The sequence below is a fragment of the Rhagoletis zephyria genome, unplaced genomic scaffold, assembly GCF_001687245.7.
Source record: "Rhagoletis zephyria isolate East Lansing unplaced genomic scaffold, Rhagoletis_zephyria_1.1 Rzeph_scaffold_02402, whole genome shotgun sequence".
Lineage (NCBI taxonomy): Eukaryota > Metazoa > Arthropoda > Insecta > Diptera > Tephritidae > Rhagoletis > Rhagoletis zephyria.
In genome coordinates this window covers 59,697-76,591 of record NW_016159486.1, presented here as the reverse complement: position 1 = coordinate 76,591, position 16,895 = coordinate 59,697, and the positions used below count along the sequence as shown (strand labels likewise).

Below are 16,895 nucleotides of genomic sequence, written 5' to 3'. Positions count from 1 at the left end.
CAATGACAGACGACACAACCGACATTCTGGACAGATTTTCGAGCCTACCAATAGCTTTGAGGGTATTATCATACATTATGAGATTCTCTCAAAGAACTCACCCGAAGACAAAAGCTTCTTGTTATGTGGAGTCTTGCTTAATTTCACCCGGTGAAATTAGGGCAACGACTGCATGATTGATAAAAATGCCTCAGAAGCAACATTACGGCAAGGAAATCGCGGAATTAAAAGCAGGAAGATCCATTGACCCCAAGAGTGAAGTACTCCCTCTTAATCCATTCCTTGATAATGAGGGTGTATTGAGAACAGGTGGTCGTCTGGGCGCATCCCTCGATCTGGCATATAATGAACGTCATCCAGTCATCCTCCCGTACAATTGTAGGTTATCGCGTCTTGTTGTCCAATTTATCCATGAAGTTTCCCTCCATGGCGAAAACCAACTGATGCTGCGCCTTATCCGAACACAGTATTGGATTCCAAGAGTCAAAGTGATGATAAGGTCTACTATATTCAATTGTAAATTCTGCACGATCCACAAAAAACGCGCGCAAATTCAGCTAATGGGGATTCTTCCACCGGAACGAACGACCTTTTCTCGTGCGTTTACCAACGCTGGAGTAGATTTCACAGGGCCGTTTGAGATAAAGAGCTACCGGGGGCGCGGATGTCGTATATCAAAAGGTTACGTCTGTTTGTTCGTTTGCTTCGCTACTAAGGCCATTCATTTAGAGGCCACAAGTGATCTAAGTACTCCGTCTTTTCTGGCTGCATTCTCAAGATTCGTGGCCAGAAGAGGATGTCCCAAGAAGGTTTATTCTGACAACGGAACAAATTTCATTGGAGCATCACGGGCACTCAAAACTGAGTTCAAAGCCTTTATAGCAGAAGCTCGTACTAATACCCTATCAAAGTATGCTCATCAGGCCCTGAGTTGGCATTTCATACCCGCCGCAGCTCCCCACATGGGTGGTCTGTGGGAGGCAGGTGTGAAAAGCTTTAAAAGTCACTTTAAAAAGATAGCGTCTAGTTCGAAATACACGTTTAAGGAATTCAGTACGCTCCTGTGTCGCGTTGAGTCGTGTCTCAACTCACGTCCGCTGAGCCCAGCCTCCAACGAACCATCTGACCTCGAGCCTATTTAGCTATTAGCTCCACCAGAGATCGACGTCGATGAAAACCCTGCGTCGATCGTCAATCGCTGGCAGAAACTGAAGGCCTTAATTCAACACTTCTGCAAAAGGTGGAAAACAGAATACNAAAAAAAAAAAACCTGAGTCATAACTTTCATATTAAATCATCCATACAAATACCATTGGTTCTCAACTTGCACAACGACTCCATATCTTTACTTATCCACTGAAGCAGAAAACACGAAAACGCGTTTTTAAAACATTTTAATGAGCAATATTACCTAAGCTGTGTGTTCAACCTTTGAACATCAAAGTGATCGCCAATAATATATATTGGATAGCTCACTTGCGGGGAGCGATTCGCGGAAATTACGTCCCTTTTCCATGCATTTTGTTGNATTCTGACAACGGAACAAATTTCATTGGAGCATCACGGGCACTCAAAACTGAGTTCAAAGCCTTTATAGCAGAAGCTCGTACTAATACCCTATCAAAGTATGCTCATCAGGCCCTGAGTTGGCATTTCATACCCGCCGCAGCTCCCCACATGGGTGGTCTGTGGGAGGCAGGTGTGAAAAGCTTTAAAAGTCACTTTAAAAAGATAGCGTCTAGTTCGAAATACACGTTTAAGGAATTCAGTACGCTCCTGTGTCGCGTTGAGTCGTGTCTCAACTCACGTCCGCTGAGCCCAGCCTCCAACGAACCATCTGACCTCGAGCCTATTTAGCTATTAGCTCCACCAGAGATCGACGTCGATGAAAACCCTGCGTCGATCGTCAATCGCTGGCAGAAACTGAAGGCCTTAATTCAACACTTCTGCAAAAGGTGGAAAACAGAATACTTTTCAGAATTACAGAAACGGATCAAGTGGAAGCATCCTAAATAAAATATGAAAGTGGGAGATTTGGTAGTCATAAGAGAAGATCATCTTCCTCCAAACTAGTGGAGATTGGGCAGGGTCAATTTGCATCCAGGCGCGGATACCCGAGTACGAGTTGTTGATATTATAACTAAAAAGGGCAAGGTGACAAGACCGCTTGTCAAATTAGTACTGCTACCACCCCATTCCACGGAAACAGATGAAAGACCTTCTTCTGTATAACCCAGCCAAAAAAAAAAAAAAAACATTAGTCATAACTTTCATATTAAATCATCCATACAAATACCATTGGTTCTCAACTTGCACTACGACTCCACATCTTTACTTATCCACTGAAGCAGAAAACACGAAAACGCGCTTTTAAAACATTTTAATGAGCAATATTACCTAAGCTGTGTGTTCAACCTTTGAACATCAAAGTGATCGCCAATAATATATATTGGATAGCTCCCTTGCGGGGAGTGATTCGCGGAAATTACGTCCCTTTTCCATGCATTTTGTTGTCAAGATGTGAAAGCGAAAGTCACTTTCGAGTGTCAACCACCAAAGGGTCCCTTTACAAATTTGCAGTCCTCAATTTCGAAAAATACAAAGCCGCAAGGTGGAACTGCAGCTGAGAGAAGGAAAATGGTTTTCGAAAGGGGCGCGGTATGACTGCTTCTGCGGTCACAGGCGGACTTATTAAAACTCTTCCGCATTTGCCCCGTCAACATCAACTTTAATGGAAAATAAAAATAATATCAAATTTACTCACCCTTTTATTGTCTGAGGGGGTCCAAGGCAATGATAAACTGCAATATTGATGATATTCTGCCAACGGGACACAACTCTCAAGACTGAGTGATCGCTGAAGCCGAAGCCGACGTCGCTTTCCATTGTGCTTTGGAAATTTGGCAGGTAAACTTCTATAAGATTTCCACACATCTTTGCGCCTGCTGAACTCACTCGGGTGCAATTAGTTTTAATAAAACCGAATATCTCCTTTCAAATCGGATTAAGGCCCGCACTTCGGCATAATAAAGCTTGTTGCCACTTACACATTTAACAAGATAGCACTGAATATTTATTTTCCACAGATATTTGATNTGTATTTATGTTTGTTGTATGCTAAAATTGACTAGTATTGCTCGCCACCCTACAATATATTCCTCATCAAGTCCTATTTAGAATGAGTAAACGTCATTTCAGAAAATGACCCGTTTCACGTCGATGCGAAAAGAAGCCGAAAAGGTTCGCTACCCATTAACATGCCGACTCTGCGGCTCGAAACATCCCCTCAGGCTTTGCCCCGTCTTTCGGGCAAAAATACCAGAAGAGCGTCTGCGGGAAGTCTTAATTCACCGCTNCTTCTGCGGTCACAGGCGGATTTATTAAAACTCTTCCGCACTTGCCCCGTCAACATCAACCTTAATGGAAAATAAAAATAATATCAAATTTACTCACCCTTTTATTGTCTGAGGGGGTCCAAGGCAATGATAAACTGCAATATTGATGATATTCTGCCAACGGGACACAACTCTCAAGACTGAGTGATCGCTGAAGCCGAAGCCGACGTCGCTTTCCATTGTGCTTTGGAAATTTGGCAGGTAAACTTCTATAAGATTTCCACACATCTTTGCGCCTGCTGAACTCACTCGGGTGCAATTAGTTTTAATAAAACCGAATATCTCCTTTCAAATCGGATTAAGGCCCGCACTTGGCATAATAAAGCTTGTTGCCACTTACACATTTAACAAGATAGCACTGAATATTTATTTTCCACAGATATTGATTTTCGATAGATAGGGTGGGTAACAATAAATAATATATAANGTCCGTCGACCGCCGAGAACCACAGTTAGCGAAGACGAAAACAGCGATGCCATATCAATAGAAGCGTCAGAGGCTGGAGCGGAAACCTCAGCTTTCCGCCCAGGCCTGGAAGAGGGAGAAGTCCCGGCAGCTGAAGCGGAAACCGATGCTTTCCGTTCAGAAAACTCCGCTGGAATGGAAACCAACGCTTTCCATCCAGATGGGTCGAGGGGACTAGAAACCAAGCGTTTTCGCCCGGACCTCCAACATGAGCGTGACCAGCAGGATGGACTGGAAACCGCAGCTTTCCAGCCACCAAAAAATAAGAGAGGCCGAAAAACCCAAAACCAGCGTTACCGCACTCGCCGTCGGAAACTTGAAAGCGGAAGAGTGGAATCACGAGCATTCCACCTCTCCGCTCGGAGCGGATTTCGGTGCGGACGAGTGACAGAAGGGCGATCAGCTGTTTTACCTTTACAAAGCCTGACACCAATAGCACCAACCGCAGTAGTGAGAGTCGAGGCTGGAGGCCGACTGCATCTGATACGGGCACTCCTAGACCCGTGCGCCATAACGTCTATAATAGCGGCAGACCTTGCCCAAGAGNCGGAAACCGATGCTTTCCGTTCAGAAAACCCCGCTGGAATGGAAACCAACGCTTTCCATCCAGATGGGTCGAGGGGACTAGAAACCAAGCGTTTTCGCCCGGACCTCCAACATGAGCGTGACCAGCAGGATGGACTGGAAACCGCAGCTTTCCAGCCACCAAAAAATAAGAGAGGCCGAAAAACCCAAAACCAGCGTTACCGCACTCGCCGTCGGAAACTTGAAAGCGGAAGAGTGGAATCACGAGCATTCCACCTCTCCGCTCGGAGCGGATTTCGGTGCGGACGAGTGACAGAAGGGCGATCAGCTGTTTTACCATTACAAAGCCTAACACCAATAACACCAACCGCAGTAGTGAGAGTCGAGGCTGGAGGCCGACTGCATCTGATACGGGCACTCCTAGACCCGTGCGCCATAACGTCTATAATAGCGGCAGACCTTGCCCAAGAGCTACGATTAAACGTGAGCTCCGTTAATAAGCAGCNTCCTAGACCCGTGCGCCATAACGTCTATAATAGCGGCAGACCTTGCCCAAGAGCTACGATTAAACGTGAGCTCCGCTAATAAGCAGCCAGGCTGCTTTATTAAAATGCGTGGAAAGCACGGGCAGACAGCGACGGTAACCACATACGCTATTACCGTACGAAATTTCAGCAAGATGACCCCGATTGCGAATATCGATGCATTAATTTGCTCATCGTACACTAACTTAAGATTAGCTGACCCGAAATTCCATATATCTTCGCCCGTCCGAATAATTCTTGGGGCCGACGTTTTCCCAAAGATATTCTTGGGCACTACTCTATCCGGTGTCATGGGCCCACTGTTGGCACAAAACACAATTTTTGGTTGGGTATTATCTGGCGCCTGCTGAGTATTCTCACAATCACATACATTCTTTTTATACTTACTTCCGTTCTCTAAAACTGAATTTTAATGAAATAAACAAGTGCATGTGAATTTTAAACCACGCTTTTATTGTGAATATTTTCTTTTCATTTAGAATTTAGGTACAACCAGTGCAGACCTCAAGAGGATCACAGCGCGACTAGCTTTAAGATATTTTATGAAGTATGGAATGTGGTGGCCGGATTATGTAAATTCCGAACGTTGCGTACGGCAAGGGGCCGGCATGTTTAGGCCGTCGCCCTAAATATTTTTTCCCTTTGTGCCACCCTAATGCTTAACATTAGTGTAATATACCACAGTTAACTATTCAATATTACCTACCGCTAGCTATGTTAAAATTTCCCTTTTTGCCTAAAACCGTTCGGTAGGCTAACGCAATTGAAATAAAGGAACGGGTTACTTACTTACTTTTCGAGTGTCCTGCAGAGAAGAACGCATCCAGCCACCACATTTCATCGTTTTATTAATTTTATTAAGAGGTAATCTGAAATATACTTGTATATTATTATTGAAGCAAATAAACTTAGTTAAAATCTCTATATCTAATACCAACTTTTACCGTGTGCTCTATTTATTACCAAATACAACGGTGCGAGCGTGAAACTGGACTATTGCTATAAATTCGCGGTCCGAGACAGAAACTGCGATTGTACTCCAGACTCGCCCGATGAACATTATTGAATATAAGCCCTCGATGTTTAAAATATATAAAAATTTTATTTTAACGTATACAAAAAATAAATCTGCCTGCGATACAGCACGGTGGGAGACGGGGAAGGGGGGGCCGCGGCGTAGAGTGACGCGGTGTGCGCGCCGGTCGCGCGGGGTACGCGAGCGCGGCGCGCGCGGTGTGGCGCGCTGGCGCGGGCCGCCGCGAAGCAAATCAAATTTAATGTTTGAAAGAGAAATAATGTCAATGGATTTTATTTCGTTTTTAAAAAGGTAATAACCCACCCTGGTGCGAAATAAAGTCAATTGACCTTTTTTTCTGTTGATAATGGGTGAAAAAATTGCAAAATTTCATGTTCCTAGCTGCGTAAATGGAGAATTATAAGGAAAAATCTCATATCTGAACAATCAGTTGTATGGGAGCTATATGTTATAGTGGTCCGATTGTTCCGGTTCCGACAAATGATTAATACATTATAAAAATACACCCACCTACCAAATTTGAGCCGGATATCTCGAAAACTGAGAGACTAGATTTGATACAAACAGACAGGCAGACATACAGACAGACAGACAGACGGACTTACCGACATGGCTAAATCGACTCAGCTCGGCGTTCTGATCATTTAAGTATACATTTTAATGGATCTATCTCTTCTTATTCTGGTACCTACAAATATTGGACCACAGTTATAATACCATTTCATGCTCATGAAACGTATAAAAAAGATCTTAAATTTCATGCTCCGTCTGATGGGGATTGAACCCGGTAGCAACCAATTGTATCAAGTATCTTTGCACATTCAGCACATTTCGCTGTGTGCAAACATTTTCTATTTCGGTTTAGATTTTAAACCAGATTTTCTATATATGAAACCTAGTTTTAAACCACGAACTTTTTCGACTAAAATTTAAACCAGAACATATTAAAAATTGCTTAAAACTATTGACTGGTTTAAAAAGTAGACTATAAACAATAAAAAGGCAGTAGTCCCTGCGCGGTTTAAAAATTAAACCCAAATTTTTGACCGTGTGGCAATTTACATATGTATGTAAGTAGTAGCGGCACATTGGGTGAACTAAATGCATTCATATATACATATTTATGTACAACTGTAGCTAATATTGTACGCGTCTTCCCAGGTAGGTTAAGTGCGGGTGATAAACACATGTAGCATAGTTAAATACTGTGTACATAACTACAATTAAAACGTTGAAAATGTTACAATTTCGGCATATGACTGAAAAAAAAACTCTAAAATACACACAAATTGTGGTTTCCAAGGCATGTACGAAGTGATTAGCACAGCTGCATCCTTCAACTTGTCAACTCGCGGGAAATTCCCCGATTTGCAGGTAATTTCGGTTTAAGTGGTAATCGGGGTATGTTATTTTTATATCTTAAAGTAACCGAATTAGACGAGTATGTTAATTTTTAACCATTTGACCCTTTTTGGAGCGACATTTTTTCAATTTGAATCGTAATATCTCCACAACAAGAGTTTTCCCAGATATAAGCTATATACCAGATGAAAGTTAAGGTTTCGGGCTAGATTTGTGGAGACTAAGAATAAAATCGCCTGACCAGTTTTTGAGAAAATTCTCGAAATCTATGGCCCTTATTATGAGCTGCATTCGATTTTCGATCTTCGCTGGCTATCGAAGATCGAAGATCGAAAGTGAAATTCGTATTATGAGCTATGCAGGCGTGTCGAAATTTTCGTTGAGTATCGAATTTTCTGTCGAACAGAATTTTGCTTTCGATGGTGTAACGAAGTGTTAGAAAATTGTGAAAAATGTATGATTTTGTATATGTTTTCTTACATTTTGGCGGCTAGACACTAATTTTAAATTTTTTTTTTTTAATTTCATGCAGTTCTAACATCGTGAATACTAAACACAAGCTCGAAAGGCTGGTTTTACTTGTGAAAGAAAATCCCAATGCTCTGTTGGCACGATCTCTGAGAACAAAATCGTAGCGCTGTTGATAGTTTTAAAATATTTTAAATAGATTTGGCTCACAAACGCCTCTTTAGATGGTTGGATCTTTTTAATGAATCTGTAGACAAATTTCTTAAATATATTTTATATCAAAATATATTCGAAAGACTAATAAACTTAAATGTTTAAGAGAGCATTTGCTACTCCTGGCCAGTTTACTAAGCTCTCATCCTCTGACGAATCGTTGAACCAGAACTCGTTGTACTCATTTTACCACGTTTTTATAAAATTGCTTTCTTTTTTACTTCATTTTAATTAGAACAAATTTGCATAAATATGTATAAGCACACTATTTAGTTTGCTCGATTTGTAAACAAAGCTTCTCAGCGGTGAAAAATATACTATTGTGAACAACCTAAACGAGTGAAATTCACAATAGCGCTATTCTTCATCGAATGAGCGCCATAATACCAAATGAAAATTCGTTCGCTCAGCACTTTCGACCACAGTCGAAAATCGAATGCAACTCATAATAGGGGCCTATATTTTCAGCAGCCCGATTTTTAGTTTTCAGGCGATAACGTTATGACATATTTATATTTCATAAACACAAAAGATAGAGTTAGATAGCTTGTTTGAAGGCCCTTCTACTGATATCCACATGAATGACATGGACTGAGTAGTGAGGTCTCAGTTGTAGTTTAAAAAATTGCATTTTTTTCGAAATTCAGTCAGCAGCCACGCCCACAAAGGCATACGAATCAAAACATCCTGGAACAAAACCATCTTAGTTTTTTTTGTACTTTAATTCCTGAAAGTTTGAAAAAATTAAATGATGGTACGTAAAGATGCCACATACATACCAAAGCATCTCGTAGTGGAGACACGAACCAAAACACATATACCTCTATATCTTTCCAACTAGTTGCCGGAACTTAATATATAAGGTATCGTTTGAAAGGTATTGGCCTATAGAATAACACTAAATATGTTGGGTGTGCCCACATGCCCCCTTAAACCGGCAAAAGCAAAAAACGTTTTTTGTTTCGCAACACTTTAGCCTAATTTTTAAGAATCCGGTTAATCGCTTATGAAGCTTGAATACATTTTCTGGACACACTCTGCAAGACCTTTCCAACGATATCTCAAACATGTCCATTGGACGTCTGGATAAAAACTTCCAAATCTCGTGTATATAACTATAAGCGAGTCATTTCAGCATGCTACTATGGCTGCTTTCGTCACTCGCGCGCACTGCCGTTCGCTGTGATAAGCGAGTCATTTCAGCATGCTACTATGGCTGCTTTCGTCACTCGCGCACACTGCCGTGCGCTGTGTATAATATGTGCAACTGAGATAGAATAATACTGTAGCGCCACTACAAATACCTAAAAAAAGTTCTCTGAAAATTTGAGCCTTTAATATCAATATTAAGTGCTCGACCAAGGCGTGAAAAGATTTTTCGTTTAAAATATGTACTTTGATTGTTTTCCTTCCAAGTTTATAGCTAAGAGACATTTTATGGTTTAATCTTGTCAATGATAGGGATTTTTTAGAATTTAATGCTCTACAAAAGTGTCAAATTCAGCCTAACTCTAACTCTCCCACAAACTCATTTGTTTTGACCCTATTTTGAACTGGAAATTTTTGCACGCCTTGGTTGAGGACTTTATTTTAGTATTAAGGGCTAAAATTTTCCGGGAACTTGTTTTCAGGTACTTCCTACACAATTTCGAGGTGGAAGTAAAAAAAAAAATAGTCGCCGAAAAAATCACCCTGGTATGTATGTACCGGACGTTCAGATTTTTTGAGCAGTGTGGCTAAGGATCTCATCAAAAGCAAAAAATTTATTTGTCAAAAGTATTAAGGAAAATGGGCGTGGCGCCCCTCACTCATATATGTGCGTAACTAAAAAACTGCTTCATCTCGAGCACACTATATACATATTGTTCTTAGCCTCCTTAAGCCCCGCCTTGAAAATTTTTAAATCGAACAAAACCTACTCCCCCCAAAATATAGCTAGCTTTGAGTTTTTTGAAATTACCGTTATAAGAGCGGGGAGCCTGGTTTTTGTTCGATTTCAAAAATCTGATGAAAAATAGTCAAGCTGTTAATAAATAAGTGCATCAAGTACGAACATAAGAGTTGTTTTGAAATAAAAAAATGGGGTTTCGGGAACAATAAGGAATCTATTTTAATGTTGTACTCGACCATAGCTACAACCTACACTAGGTTTTGTTTCGGGTATATTTTTTGTAGCACCGCATAATAGGTGAAAATAATTTGAAATTTCCTAGCTGCATAAATGGACGAGTTATGACAAAAAATCTCATTTCTGAACAATCAGTTTTATGGGAACTACGAGTTACAGTGTTTCGATTTTGGTGATTCCCACAAACGATTAATGCGTTATAAAAATACACGCACTTATCAAATTTTAGTCTGATATCTCAAAAACTGTGTGACCAGATTGGGTTCAAACAGACGGTAATGGTTCTGATCATTTTGTATACATTTTCATGAACTAAGAAAGAAGTAACATGATTTTTTCATACAGAGTAATTTTCGGTTTTTCCATGTCAGCGATTTAACATTTTTGAACAGAAAAACTACTTTTTTTTATCAGACTTATGTCGTTTTCGTTTCTACCGAAGAATGTTACCTTCTCTTTGCCCTCTACGCACAAATACTAAGAAGAGGGCAATGAGAAGGCTACATGTTTTGTAGAAACGAGAACGCCATTACACATTAGTTTGTTCGATTGCCCACAGTTTGAAAACCAATGGGTTCGAGAAATTAATTACAGTTATAAAGTTATGTACCACCACTCAACGGAGCTGAGATTCGTGCTAGTTGTTATGCTTAACAGTTCGTAGTTTGAAAACAAAAAAAAAACTCCTGAAAATGTGCGGTTGACTGTGAAGTGACCATTTGAAATATTTACTACTGCTGAAAAATTAACCAAAAATACTGCTACAGTACTGTACCAGCTTTATTTACATGTATAGGGTGTTCTGTAAAATTATTTAATAAAGGAGATGGGGGCGGGGAAGGTTGAATTTAAAACTTTGTGAGTTAAAGGGGAAGAAAATAGTTGACAGTCATTTTTAGAAAAAAGTTCTATTCTCAACGGTAAGTTCTAGTCAAAATTTGGCTCTAACGATTTTTATACTATTTTATATTCTGATAATGTTTTTGATTTTAAGGTTATCTAGACAGGTGTTATCTCTGGATATATTCGTACAAAGTTGCCATCTATTCGAAACTATTTATAAGTTAAATAAAACCTCATATTGGCTATGACGTGAAAAGTATTTTAAAAATCCCCAATTAAGAGATATTGTTAATAGGGTTGCTACCTATTTTCCATTTTATATTTATTTGAATTATTGTTTAGAAATAAAGATACAATATTTTTATTCACGGATACTGAAAGAAAGATTTTAAACAACTCTTTTCCTATGTTGTGAGTGTTATCCGTTAGTATATTAGTTTAATGGTGCCCCTTAATTTCGATTATCCAAAATTTTACTAACACAATTAAAATGGATATCAAATTAAAAGTATTTTTGAGAACTTTAATCCAGAAATATGTTTGATGAGGGTCGCCACGTTTTATTTTTGTAATACGAATTTGTCTCTTATTCCCTTAATTAAAGTTGAATTTGATTTTTAAATAGGTGGTAACCCTCCCACATGTTATTTACAAATAAAGCCTTTTCAAAACCATTTCAATTGATACTCATATTGTAGTAATTAATTTAACTTAATCGTATCTATTTTTTTTGGCGGTGGTAGCTCCTTTTTTATGCTCTAACCTAGATATAAGCCTTCTCCTCGCCGAGACGAACACGCAGGTATGCGTTCTTCTATAATCGGGCCACGGCAACATAGAATAGTATATCGGTGTTTAACTTTAATTTCGTTGATTTGGTGCAAAAATTGGACGTCCTTCCCGCCTATTTATTTCATTTTAAACATTTGCTTGTGCTTGGTGTATACGCGATAAAAGCACACAAACAATTTTGGTGGTATGTGTAGAAAATTTAAATACCCTATCAATTTATGTCAATGTTCAAATGATATTTTGTACTTACTTGCTCGTTCAAATCCGAATTCAAATAACGAATCTATTAAACAATTAATGTTTGACGTGATTTTATTATTTCTTTGCTGATGACTTAATTGAACCTTAGAGTACATTTACTTGTAATTTTATTACAACATAGACGCCATTCGTAATTTAGACTTTAAAATATACAACAACGCTGTTTCGACTTTAATTTTGATATTTAGATTATACATACATACATTTTATTTATTTTTAATTTTGATAAACATTTTAATTATTTAGTTAATAAAATAAATATTTCTTCTTTTATTTTTGTAGCATCGCGCCAGGTGGCACAAATGCTCTGTACAATGACAATAATTATTTGCATATTTTTAGTAATTATAATTACATACAGTACAAGTAATTGCATGCTTCTGCGCGTATGCGAAACCGCACATACAAACGTACATCACACACATACGTATGTACATATAATATGTTACATCACTAGCATTTTACGCAACAATAATTCGTGCCTGCTACGTTTTGTAGATACATTTTTTCCAGTGTAAAGAAATTATCAGAGGAAAGACATTCAATGCCAAAATTGACTGCAAAGATAAAACGAATCAGCTATTCAACCAATGAGTCCATTTATTTCAGGTGCGCTCTGTAGGCGTCTCGAGCTCTTGCGCTCACTGCGTCCTACTATGGATGCGATGATCCCATCCGCGGCGGTCCGTAAAGAGAATAGGGCGCAAAGTACTGCGCTAGCGCCGGGTGTGGTGGCATCGGCAAACCACTCAATGTGCCAGCTGCAGAGGCAAGTGGCGGTGGTAGCATGGACGGTTTGCCATATGGATGATAGCGTGCAGCGGACAGGGGACTCAACGGCGGTGTGGGGTAAGTGCGCTGAAATAGCGGATGTGTGGGTGGGATACCGCCTGCAGCAGCAGCGCTCAGCACTGAGTCAGGCAGCGATGCGGTGTGTGTGCGCAAATGTTGAAACAGCTCATCGGAGGTGGCGAAGCGCTTACCGCAATACGCCGCATCGGCGCTGATCCACGAACAGACGTAGGGCATTTGTGAGGCAGCAGCCAGCGCAGCCAATTGCGCGTGATATGATGAAGCGGCCGCTGCTGCAACGGCGGCTGCAGCCGAAGAGCCGCCTCCGCCCATCGATGACGATTTACCACTGCTACCCTCACACTGTGGGCAACCGGCAGCACATGGCTGCCCGGCGGCTTTGTTGAGAAAATGCGGCGAGGATGGACAACCGGTGCAGTAGGGATCACGGCAGATATTCGGTGTCATCATGGTGGCTGGATCGATGCCCTTCAGACGGGCGTAGTTCAAGTAAGGATGTAAAGCGGCAGCCTTAAATATTGGATGGTGCTGTGACATTAGAGCGCTCGCCGTCATCACGTCCATTGCATATGGTAGCCCGCTCGAGGGATTACCACCCGGATAGCCAGCATAGTAGGAACCTGAGCTCGTCGTCGGCACACCTGCAGCGGCAGCCGCAGCATGTAACGCTTTAACGTAGTTGGCTTCTTTGGCAGCAGCGATGGCCGTGTCAGTGGCCGATTGCAAACGTGATTGGCTAGCAGCTGCTGCAGCCGCAGCACTTGGACTCATTTGCGCACTGCTAGTTGTGTGACTCAACGTCGCCGATTCCTTGGAGGAGGAGCGTTGCTGCGGACTACTACTATTACTTATACGTTGCTGCAAATCCATCACAGCGCCAGCGGAGGCAATAGGCGAACTCTTGTGCAAACCATTCATGCTGGTCGCTGGCGAGTCGCGCTGTGAGGTGGCACTTTGGTTTGAATCACAACGTTGTTGTTGCAGCTGTGCTGCCTGCTGTTGGCCATTCAACAGCATAACGCTGCCGCTGCCATTGCTCTTTGGTGTTCGCACTCGGCCGCTATTGCCGATGAGATTTAAACTGTTCGCAGACGCACCAGTACTTAGATTGGTGGCGCGTTCTGTCTCTAATTCAAGTCTGTCTCGCATATGATTGTTGTTTGTTATGTTATTATTCGACTCATATGGCTTAAAGCTGGATTTGATGTGTTCCACGGACCCGGTTGACACGGACGATGATTGACTGCTAACCGGCGAGGATTTGTCGCGTCCATCAACGCCACCAGACTTCAGCGACGATTTGGTTGATTTTTCGATGTTGGCGGCAAGCAGTTTCGGGTTGGTAGTATCCGCACCGATTGCGCTGCACGTCTGCGCTAGCAGGGCTAGCGGACTGCTTTTGGTGTCCAGCTGTAATGAGAAGAAATTTTATAAATACATTAGTAAGTCGAAATTATGCAGAGTATTTATGGATATTATGGGCTAAGTTTGTAATAAGTAATTCATATAATAAATAAATCGGAGTATATGGTGTAATATGTGCAATCAAAAAAGTGCATGTAAAACTACTACTGAAAAGTGTTTATTTTTCAACCAGAATCAGTTCAAGTATATGTACAAGATTTTCAAGATTTGATTTTGAACATGAGTTGTTTAAAATTTACACATAAATACACACCCGAAATGTTTAAAATCACAAACATTTTGAAAGTAAAAATATATTTTTTACAAATAATAAATATTAAGTGCCAGGGGCGCACGCAGGAATATATTTTTTGGGGGAAAGGATTTATACTTCTAAATATATATCATCAGAAAATACTGAAAATTCGCTCTTTAAAAAACATTTATGCAAGTTTTATGTACAGTATGAAATAAATAAATAAACTTTTTAAAGTTTCATAAATTGCATTTTATTAACATAAAATTTACAAAGAACTCGGACATTTTTAACCGGCTTCAAAAAAGGGGAGGTTATCAATTCTTTGGCGTATTTTTACTTCTTTTATTTATTCCACCGCATAACTTTGCATCGCGTGAACCGATTCCAATAATTCTTTTTTTACCGGAAAGATGGTACCTTAAGGGTCGTCCCGTAATTTGGTTTAGATGGTTTATTAAATCATAAAAAAATTAACGGTTAAAGATGCACTCAACTTTCAAAAGTAATACAAAATTTTTCAAAAGAATTTTAATATAAATAATATAATTAATTTCACGAAATTTTTGCACTGTTTTATTCATTTTCGTCGATTTCTGGTTTCTCATTTTTAAATACTTCGAATAACGAAAATTTAACTGAACTTGTATTTTTATCATGTAGCTAATTTTGGTGGAACGAATTCGAAGTTAGCAAATTAAATCTTCGAATGCTTATTAAGTACATATCAGTGGTAAACTTTTTTAGGCTGTAAAGTGTAAAAATCAACAGTAAGTGAGTATGCATTGCATATTTTAGGACAATGTTTTCATTCGCGGTTAAACTTTAAAGAGCTCTCAAGAAAAAAAGAAAAATTCTTACAAAATGACGCACAAGAAATGGAAAAGAAATTTTTGTCTATCAAAATTTCTTAAATCATAATAAATTTAACCCCAAAATCCAAACTTTGAGTGCGCTATGTGACAAATTTGATATGTAAAAGTAAACAGACAGTGTTTAATTTTGCACACACTAGGAGAGGAAACTGGTTATCTCTCTTTATATGCGTAGATTTAAACGAAAAATTTTTAGAGGAAACTTTAAACATTTTATGTGTAAACTGTGAAAACGTGAACAATAAATATTTAAAGCCCAAAAAACAAATTTGAAATTTGTTCTACGCCACACATGATAAGTAAAATTAAGCAAGCAGTGTGTAAATTTGCATTCATTAAGTGAGGAAACTGGTTACCTATCTTAATATGCGCAAATTTAAACAAAAATTTTTTAGAGTGTGCCCTGCAGTGAAAAGCCAAACCAGTCAGAAAAAATACTAGTTCATTAACTAGCATGTGCCTACCAGTTCGACAATTTCGAAGAACTTAGGCGATCAGCGACATCTGCCTTTGAATTGCCAAAGCCAAAAATAAAACGCAATTAATTGCTTTTCTTACAAATCTCGGCTGTGGCGTCACGTGAAGACTACTGGTTCTGGTTCTGAAATCGCAGGTTCGAGGCCGCTTGGGGGTGGTTCAGATTTTTAAAGTTAAATAAATGTAAGTAAAATAATTTATTCAATTTATAAATAAATAACAAATTTGAAAACCTAATTGCACTGCAAAAAAACATTTAGGAAGAAATGCTTGTGCTATAAAAACAAAGTAATTAAACAATATTTTTTGATAAAATTTAAAAATTACAATAAACAGCCTAAACAAAAAAATAAATTTATAAAAAATAAAAATAAAATAAAAAAAAGAAAATAAAAAAAAATTTCCCTGCGCCAGGATTTGAACCTGGGACCTCAGGCTTACCACGCGAGTGCTTTGCTCTGTCGGCCATTGTGACTGCTGGAGCGTCGCGAGCAAAAAGGCACACTTATGCTTTTCACGGGGCATGAATTGGCAGACTATCTCATCAACTGGTATGATGCTACTAGTATTTATACTAGTAGATGCTGATGCATAGCCTGACAATTGACATCTCGTAGGACATCGCAATGTTAAAAATACCAGTCGCTAACATTGAAAAAGGATAGAACGTGAACTAGTTCGGCTGAAACGCAAACCGGTAGAATTCTAGTTCACAACTAGTAGCTTTCCCTGCAGGGTATACATTTGCACACACTTGTCTCAAAGTAAACTGTGAGGCAGCGAAGGTCTCGATTTTACGTCATTGCTAAATGGGCCAATCATTTGATTTTAAAAATAATTTTCTTCATTTACATAGGTCTTAGGTTAGGTTAGGTTGAAGTGGCTGCTAGGCCCAGAGGGCGCCAGCACACTTAGGCCCGATCAGGGCCCATTGTGATACCACATGGATCCAAAGAAAACCCCTACTCCTTAAACCAGTTTGTGGAGTCTGCAAACCTTAGCAACTGCCGTATTCCAAACTTAGCAGTCGCGCTTA

The 16,895-nt window shown here is 39.7% G+C and overlaps 1 protein-coding gene across 1 annotated transcript; it reads right to left on the bottom strand.

The window, feature by feature from the left end:
* Window positions 1-12,067: 12,067 nt before the first annotated feature.
* elB (zinc finger protein elbow B) lies at window positions 12,068-14,263 on the bottom strand (the record flags this gene model as incomplete). The annotated part of the gene is made up of 1 exon (XM_017621268.1): window positions 12,068-14,263. A coding segment is annotated over one exon (1,575 nt), but the record flags the coding sequence as incomplete, so codon positions are not given.
* Between the last annotated feature and the right edge of the window lie 2,632 nt (window positions 14,264-16,895).